At 56.0% G+C, this 11748-nt stretch overlaps 1 protein-coding gene across 4 annotated transcripts; it reads left to right on the forward strand.

The window, feature by feature from the left end:
• Window positions 1-1590: 1590 nt before the first annotated feature.
• Prr7 (proline rich 7, synaptic) lies at window positions 1591-11672 on the forward strand. 4 transcript variants are annotated; one of them, XM_045153446.1, is made up of 4 exons: window positions 1591-1715; window positions 5251-5397; window positions 10268-10916; window positions 11109-11672. In XM_045153446.1, exons 3-4 carry the CDS (start codon window positions 10505-10507, stop codon window positions 11504-11506), a joined length of 810 nt encoding a protein of 269 aa, XP_045009381.1. In that variant the 5' UTR covers window positions 1591-1715; window positions 5251-5397; window positions 10268-10504; the 3' UTR covers window positions 11507-11672. The 4 variants fall into 4 exon arrangements, with proteins under 4 accessions (XP_045009381.1, XP_045009380.1, XP_045009382.1 ...); XM_045153445.1 differs by having other exon boundaries at window positions 1597-1715; window positions 5320-5397; XM_045153447.1 differs by having other exon boundaries at window positions 1617-1715; window positions 5290-5397.
• Window positions 11673-11748: the final 76 nt, after the last annotated feature.

Below are 11748 nucleotides of genomic sequence, written 5' to 3' on the forward strand. Positions count from 1 at the left end.
CCATCCATGTAGCTTAGATGGTGCTGGACTTACACCCCATTCATACACACATAGCTCACAGTACATGTAGTGGGACCCTAGTAGGAATGATGGAGGGGATGGAACCACCTTTCTGGCAGTGGCAGGAGGAGGTGAGGAAGAGGCTTAAGGGTGGGGCGCTTGCCTAACAAGGAGCCTGGATTTAATTCCAGTCCTATGCAGAACAAAACAAAGCTCAGGCAAAAAGAACCTCTGATACTAGTTGCAGACTCCATTCTCAGGGTCCAGCTACCAGAAGCAAGACACTACAGCCATTGTTTCTTGGTGTCAAGGAGCCCAGCTACAAATCCAAAGAGATTGAAAACCTGCCCCAATGTACGTTAGAGCAAGACCTTAGGTTTGACACTCATTTGGTGTGGAAGGTAATGATTTCCCCCCAGTGAAATCTGGTGTTCACACTCAAAGGAAAGAGACTTAAATACCAGGCAGCTGTTTGGAATACATATTCTTGCCCCCAAAGCATGGGCACCCAGAGTGTTTCACTGTTGGATATGTGGTCAACTGAGTCCAGAAAGAGTCGCTTTTGTGGGTTGTTAACGATTTTCTTGGTGTTTTTTTTTTTGTTTTTGTTTTTTGTTTTTTTTTGTTAGAACTAGTGGGAAGAGATGGAGTTATTTCCACTGGGGATGGATGGGCAGAGCATAAACGTAAAGCTGTGGATGTCATCGCTGATAACGATTTAGGGATAACTTGCCACTGCTGAGTGACCAGAGCTACAATCCAGTTCTGCATTTGAAAGTCATGTTAACTAGTCCCTGTGTGCTCAAGCTTAATCATTTTAGGCTTCTGTCTCTTGCAGCCTAAAATAACCCAGCTGCTATGGTGGGCGGTGCTTTTGGAAGACCACCATAAAATGCCATAGAGAAGTTGGAGTAGAAACAAATCAGTTAAAAGGCCAGGGCAGCCACGTTTCTGTAAAACAACAGCAGGGTCGCCCTCTCCAGTAAGTCCTCTGTGCGTACATCCATACACAGGTGGTCCTCCCGTGCTTCCTAGCAGGCGTGTGGTGACGTAAACCTTCTGGAGACACTGCGGGTGGGGTCGTAAGTTGGGAGGAAGCCACATTGGTGTGTAGCCCTACTCCAACCCCTGTCCACTGTGTCTGGTTCCTGTCTGGATGTGACCAGGGCCTGGTGGCCTGTGTGCCTGCCCAGGTTGGGCTGCGTATACGTCTAGATTGTTGACCTCGGCCGAGCATCCAGCGTGTACGACTGCCACGTACCCTTACCTGAGTCTGCCCGCGCGGCGCGGTGTCCCCAACTGGGTATAGCCTGTTGCCTGGAGCTGCGCCGTAGGCATCCCCAATGCAGAATACCCGGGCGTGTGGGGAGGAGGGCGGGAGGTGAGCCCTGCACCCCAGTGTCTCCGGTCTGGGCGCGGCAGGTATGTCCTGAGTCCCACTCACCGCATTCCCTCTCACGGCAGCCTCCTCCTCCTCCTCCTCCGCGGCGGCGGGGCGGGGGGCGGGGGGAGGCTCTGCTGGCTGCGCGCGCGCGCACGTCGGGCTCAGCACGCGCCCGTGCGCGCGCCCCGCGCCTCCTGCCCGGCGCTCAGAGCCGCTCTCGCCGCCTCTGTGTGCTCCCCGGGGCCGCCGCCTGCCCCAGAGCCGCGGCTTCCGTCCGCCGGGCCGCTCGCCCCGAGGCCACGCGACGAGCTCCAGGAGGATGCCCGGGCCCGTGAGTAGCGAGCGCGCTGGCCACGGCCTAGGCGGGGACGGAGCGCGGGCGGAGGACGAATGGTCCCGGGGCTGAGTGTCTCTCCCTGTGGGCGGCTCGAGCGCCGCGGGCCCCGGGGCGGGGGGGTTCGTCACCCAGACCAGACCACCCCCCACCACCCCCACCGACCCGGGCCGCGGGCGGCCCCTCCCCCAGCCCGCACCGGAGGGAAAGGAGGGTGGGAAGGAGAGTGCCAGGGAGCGAGGAAGCCGGAGCGGGGCGCGAGCCGCCACCAGTTCGCTTGGAAACCGTTGCCACAGCAACAGGGTTGCGCTCCCCGGCAACGCGACTGCGGGGTGGCGACGCCCCCTCCCCCACCCCACGCGGGGCCGCGGCCGGGGACGCTGGCGGAGGGGGGTGTGGGGGGAGGGGTGCGCGGTCGGGAGGACATCGCTCCTGGGGCCCGTCTGGGTGTGCCTGCCTCACTCAGCCCGTCGAGGGTGAGGGTGGGGGCGGGCGGCTCCGTGGGCACGAGCTGGCTCCCACGTGGCTGCAGTCGGCGCAGCAGGGCTCCTAGGGTGGCTGCAAATGTGGAGGCGGCCGGGACCCCGGGCCCGTCGCTGGAGGAGGAGGCCTGGAGGCTGCGTCTGGGGGTCTCTGCCCTGCTACACCCATCTCTGTTAACCACCACCAGGGCCATCTCCCACCCATCCTCCACCCCCACCCCACCCCAGGGACATAGCCTGACCCGAAGTTGCATGCTCCAGAGGCGATTTTCCTTACCAGGGACTGGAGGGCAAAGACACATCTCTTCCTCTTCATGGCCAGGGCATGTGCCAAACTGCTCCATGGGCTGGCAGTAGGGTCTCTGCTTGATGTCCCTAGCCACCATTCTCCAGGGAGGATTGGAAGCAGAGTGGGCAGGAGCAGAGAGGAAAGGACATTGCTGACCCAGGGAAGCTGAAACCCAGGCCAAATGGGATCGACCCAGCCAGCCCAGTGTCTAGACCACAGTACCTCTTTCTTGTCTGTGGACAATGCCTCAACTGTGCAGAGTAGCATGGAGGTTGGCCTGCAGAGAACCCACGACATATGGAGGTACCCTGCCCTGCTGGGGCACTCCTCAAATGGCTTCTGAGTCAGAGGAAATGACCCCTGGCTCCCGTCCTCCCCTCCCCTCAGCAGGCAGTATGCTGGAGAGAGAAATGGCCCCCTTGCCTGTTCTCCAGGGCCTGACTCAGCAGATGCCAGCCCTGACCACAGGTTTCAGATCCAGCTTCCTTGCGACCACAACCACCCTTGGGTTTCCTTGCCCATCCAGAGAGGTATCCTGGACACCGCAGGTGACCACGATCTAAGGAATTTGAGGCCTTGGCTTAAGATACCCTTAGATGGGTGCTACTTGGGAAGTCTGGCTTGAGTCTCCTTTGGACAGAGGGACCTGGGGAATGAGTCACAAACACCTTTCATTCTTTTCCTGCTCTGTTGTGCAACCTGTTCTGAGTGCTCTGCATTCGTTGTCTTTTAATTTATAGAGCAATTGTGCAAGGTAAGTTTATTGTTCCCTGTTTTAGACATGGAGACACTGAGGCTCAGGGACTTGCCCAAGGTCAAATAACCAGTAAGTAGGAGAGCTACTTGTAGCTTTTTCTATTGGTGAAGCCCCTCTTTAGCCATGTGACTCATACAGCAATGAATCCAAGAGCCTTCCTTCCGGAGAAGCATTCTTAGCTTGTTCTCACCGTCCTCCAGTGAGGGAGTTCTCTGTGTGTTTTAAGCCGTGGTGCACCTTGCCTGCTTCCAGCTGAATCAGCCAGCATCGTGTTCGCGGTATAGGATGTGCCACTGCTAGACTGGCTTCCTCTCTTCCTCCCTCCATTTTCTCTCTAACCGAGACCAAGCTCAGTCTTGCTGCCTCAGTCTCTGGGGAAAACTGCCCCCCACCAAAGCCCCTTTGGTCCATGGGATTGGTGACCTGTTTGTACAGACTGTAGTCCTGATTGTGGATGAATCTAGCAATAGTGGGCCTATGTGTCCCTATAGCTTCCCAATCTAGCTCAGTGGTTGGACACCCAAATGCCTTCAGGAGTCAGGGGAGCGATGGGATGAGTCAAGTGACCTAAGTAGCTGCTCAGTTGCTGGGTGAGATGTGGACTTGGTTTTCCAGATTATCGTTTTTAAGATCAAGCAGAAATCTAGACCTTTATAAAGCAAATGTTGGCAACAAAAAAGGGGGGGAATATTGAAAAAATAAATTGTGTGTGTCAATAAAACACATCCATAAGTTATAGTCAAGCTGAAGGTCTTAATTCCAAAACCTAAACAATCCATGGTAAAAGTGAGGGTGGAGTGGGGTTTTTGCCAGATCACCCTTGGGCTGCATACAGTAAAATAGTGTTCCACAGCCTCTCCTGTGGTGGGGTGTTGGTCTTTGGTTGGTCGCATGCAGCTGAGCACATTGGGCTTGAAGTATTTTTCACAGCCCTCACCAGCTTGTGCACCCCTTCCCCCTACCATTACTAGGTAGGGCTCATCATCTTTGTTCTATAGGTGAAGAAACTTGACTTCAGAGGTAGGAGTAGCCAGGACTGGGTCACTTGGCTCAGTTAGGAGAGAAGCAAAATCTGAACCCCCGACCTTCCTTCGGTGCTCACCACGTTACCGCAGATTGCTCTGGACCAGGGCAGGGCGTCACCTCCTCCCACCATGTAGCCACTTTGCTTGCATGGAAAACTCATTAGTCCCATGCTGAATAAGGAATGGAAGCACCTGGCGCCATTAGAAAGGTGTTTTGGTCTTTGAATGCCCTTCCCTATGCCCCGCCCACCTCAGTAGGGTCTAAGGAAGTTCTTTCTACCCACAAGTCCACTGGATCTCCAGCCTCTGTTGTCCTGGTTATAATTTCTCTGTGCCAGGATCAGTTCACACAGATCTACCTACACACCAGGGCCCAAACCAGCACCTTACCCTTGTTGGATGCAAGTTTGTAGCCAGGTCCACTCTAGGCTGACCTTGGGAGCTTGGACAAATCTCAGTGTCTGTCTGTCTGCCTCTCTCTCTCACTCTCTCACCTTAGTTCATCCATCTTAGTGGAGGAGAAGCATAGAAATGTAACCGTCTTCCTGAAATGCCCTCCCTGCAGGGACAGTCGAGCTTTGCAGTCTCCAAGACTTCAGAGACACTTGACTTCATGGGCCTGAGCTGGACCCAGTGCTTTGTTGAGCCTGTTTCTTGTCTGTAGAATGAGGATGATAAGAGATGTCTCCTGGGTGTTTCTGGTATCACGACTGTAGAGGCCAGTGACAGGAAAAGCACTCTGAACACAGTGACATTTGCCTATTCCTCCACTCATCCCGGCTTCTTTCAGTATACACAGTGCATTCCCCCCTCCCTTCTCTGTCTCCTGGTCTGCGTCCCCTGCCCTTCCTCTAAGGACTAGCAGTCCCAGCCTCATTCCCAGGACTCCTCTACCTTGTCACTCAGTGCCCCTACTGTCTAAGATTTCTCCGCTTGAGTCCCTGGTGGGTACCTCCATGCCTTTTCCTTTTTTTCATAGATGTATGGGTTCTTGGTGTGCTTATAACCCACTCTGCAGGGCCGAGCTGGGTGATGGCTTCTTTTTCAGTGACATTTCCAAGGAATGAACTGGATGCAGACCCCGCTCCTGAAGTGTTCCCTCTCCTACAGCTAAAAGACCAAACAGGTAACTGGATACCTCCAGTCCCCCTTCTTAAGTGGCTTTTGAACAACTGTGTTGCCAGCTGGTCAAGCCTTCGGTGCTGGACACAGGCCACTCCAGAACCTTTTGAGATAATTGTGTTTTATCCTTATAGAGCCCAGGGTGGTAAGGTGACTCAGGACTGACTTGTGGAGGGAAAAGGTAGAAGCCAAGAGGCTCTGGCAAGGACTCATCCTGGAGGCCATGAACTAAGATACAGGGGATTTCTTGGCCCAGCATCTGCTGGCAGTTTGTTAGAAATGAAAACTTTGAAGCCAAGCGTGGTGGCTCATGCTTGTAATCCTAGTACTTGGGCTAAGGCAAGAGAATTGCCATGAGTTTAAGGCAATAGGGCCCATTCCAGACCTAATGAGTCAAATATCTGGAATGGAGCTAAGCCTCTGGATTTGGACAGGCCCTCTCTCCATATGATTCAGACACTCATGCAAGTTTGGGAGGCACCAGTCTGAACCATGTTAACAATAAGACTGTGTCTTAAGGCAGAGGGAAAGTGCTGGAGGGTTGAGGCAGAGCCAACATGGGGGAATGGGTAATGTGGACAGCAAGAAGGATGGACAGAGGTTTTGGATAGCAGTATGGGTCCAGGCAATAGTGGCATGGACAGGGCAGTGGTAAGAGGACTAATGTACAAAGCATTGCACTGAAGGTTGGGAAAACATGTTGATGGCTGGCGTGAAGGTTGGCCCCATCACTGAGATAAAGGACCCAGTAGTAGATTTTGGGGGGAAAACCTAAGATATAAGGGTGGGATTATTCATGCAGGGGGCCAGTGCACGAGGTGCTGACAGAGAACCAGGCTCCAGAATAGCCCAATATCCCTTGGGGGTGTTTCATTTAATATCTCTGAGCGAGGTGTTCTGTCAAGTGGGAAGAACGCTAGCCTGCTGCCTAGGGTTGAGAGATGTCAGTGGTGTCTGTTGGAAAGCGACTGGCTCTGCACCCCAGGTCAGGAGACCTCTCCATACCCTGTGCACAGTACCTCAGTCTTCACCATGGCCACTGATGACAAGGAAGCTGAGGCAGCACAGTGGTTAGGAAACATCTCAAAGGGTCTAATTTTCATCCCCTTGCTGTGCTCCCAGTGTGACCTAAGGAAACCACGCAAGGCCATATGCTAAAACTGCTACACCTATATACCGAGACAGGAATGCCCAAATAACCACAAGAATTAGAGAAAAGTGAAGCTGGAAATGTACCTAAAACAAGAGGGCAGACAAAAGGATGAGACCGTCTGAAGGGTACAGCTCCCAAGAGAGGAATCAGACAATTGGCAAGTATTTGCTGTCAACACTGTAGGAACAGTGCAGTGGTAAAGTGACGGACCAAGAGTCTGGGTCTGAGTGTGCACATTCCCCTGACAAGGCCAAGAACACGCGCAGAGACTGATGTTCTTGTATCCGCCATCCAGTGTGCACCAGAGGATATGATGAGCAGCCAGGGAGGGAGGCTCTGGGCTTGCTGTAGCAGTGTTTAGTATCAGACCCCTGCTTTTCAAGCTAGACAGTGGAGCTAGATTAGTCTCAGAGGTCCAGCTCAGTGATAAGACCCCAAGCTGGAGACTTCCTCCGTGACCCACAGTTGCTTGTCTGTAGAATGCATTGATGACTTACCTTGTCGCTGAGCCACTGGTACTAGCAGACTGCGATGTGTGAGGGGGGAGTTAGCCTGTCCTAATTTGGCCTGATGCCCAGCCTGAGCTGGACACCCTCAGGACATAGTTGATACAGTTAAAGCTGCCATTCTATCTGTCCATCTGTAGCCCTGTTCCACCATGAGCTAGACCACAACAGGTGGCCAGGCTCTTTGGGGCCTTGGCAAGAAGAAGAATATCCAATTTGGCTACTGTCTGGCCTGGCTATGGCTGACTACCCAGTGCTCCTAGGTCTGCCAAGTCCTCTTGTACTGAGTGCTAACAAACACTGGGCTTTTCATTCACATCTCACTCATCACATAAGGAAAGTGGACAGTCTGGATTCAGATGCAGGCTGTCTTATATCTCCTCCCCTTCTTATCTGTGTGACCTGAGGCCAGTCATTTCCTCCTCTGAGCTGGTTCCTTCATCTATCAGATGGTGGTAGGACCAGTAGTCATAAGGTTTGATGATCATGAAGGTTCTCCATGGGAAGAGAAAGACCTCTGACCTATTTTTCTTTTTCTTTCTTTCTTTTTTTTTTTTTTTTTTGTTTGGCATGTGTGGTGTGTGATGTAGCATATGTGCCGAGGCCAGGGAATGAGAGGTGTTCTCTTATTGCTTGTTTGCATATTTCCCTCCTCCAACCGTTGTTAGTGAGGCTCCCATCCTCCCCCCATGATTCTCTGGTCTTCACTCTGCAGACTAGGGTTACAGACATGCATAGCCACACCTAGCTTTTTAAAACATTCATTTATCCTGGGCTGGAGGGATGGCTTAGTGGTTAAGGCATTTGCCTACAAAGCCAAAGGACCCAGGTTTGATTCCCCAGGACCTATGTTAGCCAGATGCACAAGGGGCCTCGTACATCTGGAGTTCATTTGCCATGGATGGAGGCCTTGGTGTGCCCATTCTCTCTCTTGCTCTCCCTCTTTCTCTGTCAAATAAATTAATTAATTTAAATATTTTTTAAAATATTCATTTATTCAAAAGAGAATAGGCATGCTAGGCCTTCTGTCTCTGCAGGTAAACTCTAGATGCATGTGCCATTCTGTGCATCTGGCTTTACATGAATATACTGGGGAATTAAACCTGGGCTGTCAGGCTTTGCAAGCAAGTTCCTTTAGCAGCTGAAATTGCTCCAGCCTCATACTCAGCCTTTTATGTGTATTGTGAGGAGTTGAACTAGGGGGGGGGGGGAATCTCTGTCCATGAAGCCTTCATGCTTAAGCAACAAGTGCTCTTAACCCCAGCCTGCTATTTTTAAGTTCCCTTATTTATTCTTTTTTTTTTTAATTTATTTATTTATTTATTTGAGAGCGACAGACACAGAGAGAAAGACAGATAGAGGAAGAGAGAGAGAATGGGCGCGCCAGGGCTTCCAGCCTCTGCAAACGAACTCCAGACGCGTGCGCCCCCTTGTGCATCTGGCTAACGTGGGACCTGGGGAACCGAGCCTCGAACTGGGGTCCTTAGGCTTCACAGGCAAGCGCTTAACTGCTAAGCCATCTCTCCAGCCCCCCTTATTTATTCTTAGAGATTGACATCTTGATATATTGCCTGGGATGGCCTTGATCTTTTGGGTTCGAGCCATCCCCCTGCCTCAGCCTCCTGTGTAGTTAAGGAGTGCAGACCTCCACCACCACACCTGTCTCTGGACAGTTACTTCCCAGTCAGCTAAGCTGCATTCTCTCCAACCACATAAGTGCCTTTTCTGACCTGGCGCAGTCCCTGCTCTGTGGGCCAGGGAGCCTCTACCTAGTGCCAGTTTCCTCAAAATATTCTTGTTCCTGAGGGCTCAGGAACAGGAGAACAGCAGACTTAAGTAACTCCCAGTGACTGGCAGCATCGTGTTTGCATCTGGGCTCTGTCGCCATGGTAGCGTCATGGCGGGGTTGTCGAGGGGGCGGGCAGAGCTATTGTTCCTGCCATTGTCTGCTCTGGAACGCAAGCCAGGAAAAAAAGGACTGGCATAGACACCAAGTGGCACATGGCTAAAGGCAGTCATGGAGTCAGACAGGAGCCATCTGGGGAGACAGTGGGGTGTCCATGGCCTGGCATCCTCTCAGCCGGGAGCTCAAATGGACTGTGGGTACCAAAGCTGAGTTTGTGTGTGCCAAGGGCAAGGTGGTTCCTTGGAGGTCCTGGAAAGGGCCTCCAAAGCTCAAGCAGCACCCACTCGGGCTAAGGCCTTGTGACCAGGCCTGGGGTCAGAACTAGGCTATGCTAATCTCTCTCCCATTCCTCATCTGTTAGAGATAATTCCAGATATCCGAAAAAAGGTTATGTCAAAGTTAATGGTGGAAGGCGTCCAAGAAGGGCGCGTTTCTGTTCTGTTCTGGTGAACCCTCGCCTCTGCCCTTCACTGAGCAAATCGGGGCTTTTCCCTCCATCCTTCTTAAGATGCGGGCATGCATCTCAGCCCTCTCTGCAGGGATAGGATGCCCGTTTGGAGTGCAGGAGCAGGTGGGTTTAAAAGACAGATTTCACCCAGTTTTCCTTCCCTATAAAGGGAAGGAGAATTGGAAGAGAGGCAGTGGCTCGGAGGTAAGAGTGTGTAGCCAAGAGGGGCTGTGCATGGGTAAGGAGACTGAGGAAGTGTGAGGTGGAGCTGGAATCCGGCTGGTGGAGGCGCCTAGAGGAAGGAAAGAGGGGCCGGTCCACGCCCAGCACGGCGGCGCACCGGGCGCAGACAAAGGCGAGGCCAGTCGCAGCCACCCGAGTCCCCACACGGGCACGGAGACAGCGGTGGAGGTCCGAGGGCGGGCGCCAGGCGGGCTGTCTGTAGGGCTCTAAGGGGTCGACCACACCCTTGCCCACCCAAAGTAACCGCGCCGAGACGTCCCATCGCCACGGCGTCCAGGGCCTCCGACAGCCTTCCCGAGCCGGTGCCTCGGAGTCATGGGTGGCGAGTCGCGCCCAGGCTTCGCGGCCGAGCCTGGTCTTGGCGCGCCCCCTGCTGGCCCGCCATCCCCGTGTCGCGCCGACACCTGGGCAGCCGCGGCGGACGGGTTTCTGAGGCGGGGAAACCCTACCGGGGGAAACCTCGGGCGTGACGTCATCGCCGGTGACGTCACCAGGCCCCCGGGGAGCGCGGGGTTCCCACCGAGGAGGCTTCCCCGGGACTGCGCGGGCCGCGGGAGCGGGCCGGAAAGTTTTCTGGGAGCGCGGCGAGCCTCGCTGAGCCCGGTGTCTGCCCCGCAGGTCGCTCGCGGCCCCGGGTAAGGCAGGCCAACGCTGACCGGCGCCATGGGAAGGAGTAGGCATCCAACCTGCCCCCCGCCGGCGCGCGCACGACTCGAGCCCCGCCGCAGGCAGCCCCCGGCTGCGGGTCCCCGAGTGACGCTGGCGGCACCCGGGAGCGTGGCGCGGGCCCGAGGCCACGCCGAGGAGCCAAGTGTCCAGTGAAGCTGCTGAGGCCCCGCCGCTCGCGCCGCCGCCATGGTGATGTCCCAGGGCACCTACACGTTCCTCACGTGCTTCGCGGGCTTCTGGCTCATCTGGGGTCTCATCGTCCTGCTCTGCTGCTTCTGCAGCTTCCTGCGCCGCCGCCTCAAACGGCGCCAGGAGGAGCGACTGCGGGAGCAGAACCTGCGCGCCCTAGAGCTGGAGCCGCTCGAGCTCGAGGGCAGTTTGGCCGGGAGTCCCCCGGGCCTGGCGCCGCCGCCGCCGCCGCACCGCAGCCGCCTGGAGGGCGCGGGGCACGGGCATTCGCACGTGCACGTGCACCCGCTGCTGCACCACGGGCCCGCGCCGCCGCACGCGCATCCGCACCCACACCATCACGCACTGCCGCACCCACCGCCGCCGCACCTCTCCGTGCCGCCCCGGCCTTGGAGCTACCCGCGCCAAGGTAAGGACGCGCTTCCGCCCGGAGGCGACCCGGGCCAGCGGGGGCGGGCGGGGCCTCGGCAGGCGCCCGGCTCACCGCGGCCGCTCGAGGCTTCCACCCGGGGAGAACCTGGGAGGCGGGAGCGGAGCGGGCCGGGGTGGGTGGCCGGCCGGTCGAGGCCTCAGCCCCCACCCACCGCTCCCCATTCCGCAGCGGAATCGGACATGTCTAAGCCACCGTGTTACGAGGAGGCGGTGCTCATGGCCGAGCCGCCGCCGCCCTACAGCGAGGTGCTCACGGACACTCGCGGCCTCTACCGCAAGATCGTCACGCCCTTTCTGAGCCGCCGCGACAGTGCGGAGAAGCAGGAGCAGCCTCCGCCTAGCTACAAGCCTCTCTTCTTGGACCGGGGCTACACTTCGGCGCTGCATCTGCCCAGCGCCCCTCGGCCCGCGGCCCCCTGCCCCGCCCTCTGCCTGCAGACCGACCGCAGCCGCCGGGTCTTCCCCAGCTGGACCGACTCGGAGCTCAGCAGTCGCGAGCCCCTGGAACACGGAGCTTGGCGCCTGCCGGTCTCCATCCCTTTGTTCGGGAGGACTACAGCCGTATAGAGGGGCGTCTGGCGTCCCGAGCCCCACCGGCGAACTCCTGACCTAACTGCGGGGCTTTTTAAATGCTTCCCTTGGACGGCGGGGAGGGCTAGGGGGAGGGAGGGATTTCTTACCCCGTTTGTTACATTTTGAGGATAATAAAGGTGTGTGATCTGCTTTGGTAAAAGCGGAGGGGGACACCAGCTGCTTGCACACAAGATTCTAGGGGCCAGGCACGTTTGGCCTTTAGGAAGGGACCTGAA

The sequence above is a fragment of the Jaculus jaculus genome, chromosome 6 (assembly GCF_020740685.1).
Source record: "Jaculus jaculus isolate mJacJac1 chromosome 6, mJacJac1.mat.Y.cur, whole genome shotgun sequence".
Taxonomy (NCBI): Eukaryota; Metazoa; Chordata; class Mammalia; order Rodentia; family Dipodidae; genus Jaculus; species Jaculus jaculus.